Raw genomic sequence first — 2,660 nt, forward strand, 5'->3', positions numbered from 1 at the left:
TTATCTTTTTATTTTTATTCCTATCATTGTATCTTATCATAGTTTCATTTTGTATCTTTTTAGCTCTGATGAAGCCCTGCAAAGTGGGGCGAAACGTTGGAAAATAAATAGTTGTAAACTATTTTTGTTTCACTTTTGACCGCAACCCTGACCATCTTCTTATATATCAATTTTTACGGTCAACTATATATAGATATATTTATTATTCCAAGTTCGTGTAATGAATCTGAAACTATTTCTTAAAAGCAAAAGATGACAAAAAGCAGTTTTTCCATTATTTCTTTGATTCCTTGACTTATCGACATGACATATAGTTATGTCCTAACACTATCCTCCCAGTTACATCAAGTCCTACCACTCCTTTACTACCAACATTTACTTGTTGGTCCAGCATTAATTACTTTTTTAATAATTCTTTTGTTATATTGAACAAATAGACTCATTTCAGCAGCAGGAATATAACGTACTACCATTATACTATTTAGGAGCAACTCATACAATTCTACATTGTGTAATTGTCTAATTCTCTTATCTACTTATCTTTCATTGGCCAAAATATCCTACACATTTTAATATTGAAAGCTATGACCACTATTCTTTCTAAAATACAAGTGAACATTTTTTTGTTTTTTTAACAAAGCTCTAATGTAATAATAAGCATATTTCATGGTATTTATTAGGTCTGTTAATCGGAGACAAAAAAATACAAGAGAATTCCGATGAGCTAAGTTTGCATACCAGTTGTAGAGGCCAAAGCAGTCTCACACATATGCTTATTCTTATTCTTAAGTGGCCACAAGTGAAAATTCAGATCAATTAAAGGGGACTGCCCTGGCACTCAACATGTTAAAAACCATAAATAAAAAAATGAAGTTAAAAAAAAAAAGAAACAATCTTTTTAAATTTCACAACTAAAGAAAAATAACCTAATTACAGTTATTTTTCTCTATTATGGGATAAAATATAATAATAATAAAAAAAATCATGCAAAGATTCTTAAGCTAATTAATGAGCCAATAAAAAATTAAATACCTTTAGTCTCCAGAATGGATAAGTGCTTTCCATATCTCTATAAAAGAATTTAGTAGTTTTAGAAGCATTGTTAAGCATATGTTCTGTTGGTAAACCCTGGGTTTGTGAAATATATCTGATTTGGTCATATTCTGAAGAACCAGGGTAAAGAGGCCAGCCTAAAAACAGCTCAGCAACAACACATCCCAGGGACCACATATCTATAGCTTCACAGAAAGGTAAACCTATAAAAATTTATTAGAGTTCATAATAGTAATAATGAAAATTGTTAGTAATAAATCTTATTATAAATTATTACAGGAAAAAGTGAAGTAATACACTCTTTAATTTCAAAAACATTGTTGAGCTATCGAGCATTTATTAAAACTATTAAAATACTGTAAATATTTATTAAATACCTAAAAAAAAGGAAAATCATACCATATTCCAAATACTACAGAAATTTGGCAACTCAAGGAAGGGAGCACCAACTTCATTAAAATACTTGGTGATCAGATTTGCTACGTATTAGTTGGACGTTGTCTGATCCAAAAAGAAACTATAACTGATAATTAAGATATATTTAAAGTGTTTCTTTTACTAATAAATTATTTATAGCTAACTACGAGAGAAAATTTTTAAAGCAGAATTAATAGACTGATCCCTCTATAACTTTCTGCAATCACTTGCATTTCCTTTCCTCTTATAAATTGGGACAATTTAAGAACTTTCAAACTTCCATTCTTCTGGGAACTTTTCACTTCCCAAATTCTTGCTGATAACTTATATAGCTTATCTGAGAGGGAACTCTCGCCTTGTATAGGAAACTCTCCAGGAATCCTGTCTAATCCTGGGAACTTATTGTTTTTTAATTTTACCAGAATATATTCAACTTCGTCAGAATCAGGTGAAATAACCTCATAAACACCATCTTCTCCTGTTGACTGCATAATTTTGTGGTTGAGCAGTTCTTGGAAATGCGCTTTCCATATTTCCTGCAACTTGTTATCTACAATAAGCAGCTGACCCTTCTTGTCTCTCAGAGAATCTGATTCAACAAAAGAACCTACTTTGGTAGCCTTTACAGCCTGAAAAAAGTTTTTATTTCATTCTTAAGCCTCACTTCTACAATGTTTTTTACTTTTTCCTGAAAATCATTTCTTTCTTTTTCTGCTACACTTTCTTAGCATGGGTCCTTGTATCTTCAAATAAATAATCATACAAAACCCTTATTCTTTAAGACTCTTATGTTTTAACTTAAATAATTTAAATAAACTAAAAAAAAAAAATCAATATTCCAGGATGAAATAATGGTTAAAATAAGTAAAATTAAAATTGAGAGTAGAAAGATAAATGTATTATTAAATAACATATACTATCCATACCAAGTATTATTTCAGGAGCTCTGTAATATCTGCTCTGTAAATAAGTATTACAAACAGCTTTAGAAACATGTGAGGCACTTCCAAAATCTATTACTTTAACCCTATATGGTTGTCTAACGGGATCCACGAGCATGATGTTTTCAGGTTTAAGATCAGCATGTATTAATCCTAATTGCTGGAAAAAAAAAAAAAATTAATTATCTGAAACATCAGAAGAGAGAGAGAGAGAGAGAGAGAGAGAGAGAGAGAGAGAGAGAGAGAGAG

At 30.3% G+C, this 2,660-nt stretch overlaps 1 protein-coding gene across 6 annotated transcripts in view; it reads right to left on the reverse strand.

Annotated features, from left to right (window-relative positions):
- Hipk (Homeodomain interacting protein kinase) overlaps positions 1–2,660 on the reverse strand; it is a 63,663-nt gene that overhangs the window by 50,348 nt on the left and 10,655 nt on the right. For all 6 annotated transcript variants that reach the window (XR_010844081.1, XR_010844082.1, XM_067049945.1 and 3 more), the window contains exons 4-5: positions 2,397–2,571; positions 1,033–1,256 (exon numbers count right to left, since the gene is read on the reverse strand). Coding sequence is in view for 4 of the 6 variants with exons in the window: in XM_067049945.1 (XP_066906046.1) it covers positions 1,033–1,256; positions 2,397–2,571 (399 nt within the window). In the remaining 2 variants the exon portion in view is untranslated. The remainder of the gene's footprint in view (positions 1–1,032; positions 1,257–2,396; positions 2,572–2,660) is intronic.

The sequence above is a fragment of the Halyomorpha halys genome, unplaced genomic scaffold (assembly GCF_000696795.3).
Source record: "Halyomorpha halys isolate HHAL.00 unplaced genomic scaffold, Hhal_1.1 Scaffold154.1, whole genome shotgun sequence".
Taxonomy (NCBI): domain Eukaryota; kingdom Metazoa; phylum Arthropoda; class Insecta; order Hemiptera; family Pentatomidae; genus Halyomorpha; species Halyomorpha halys.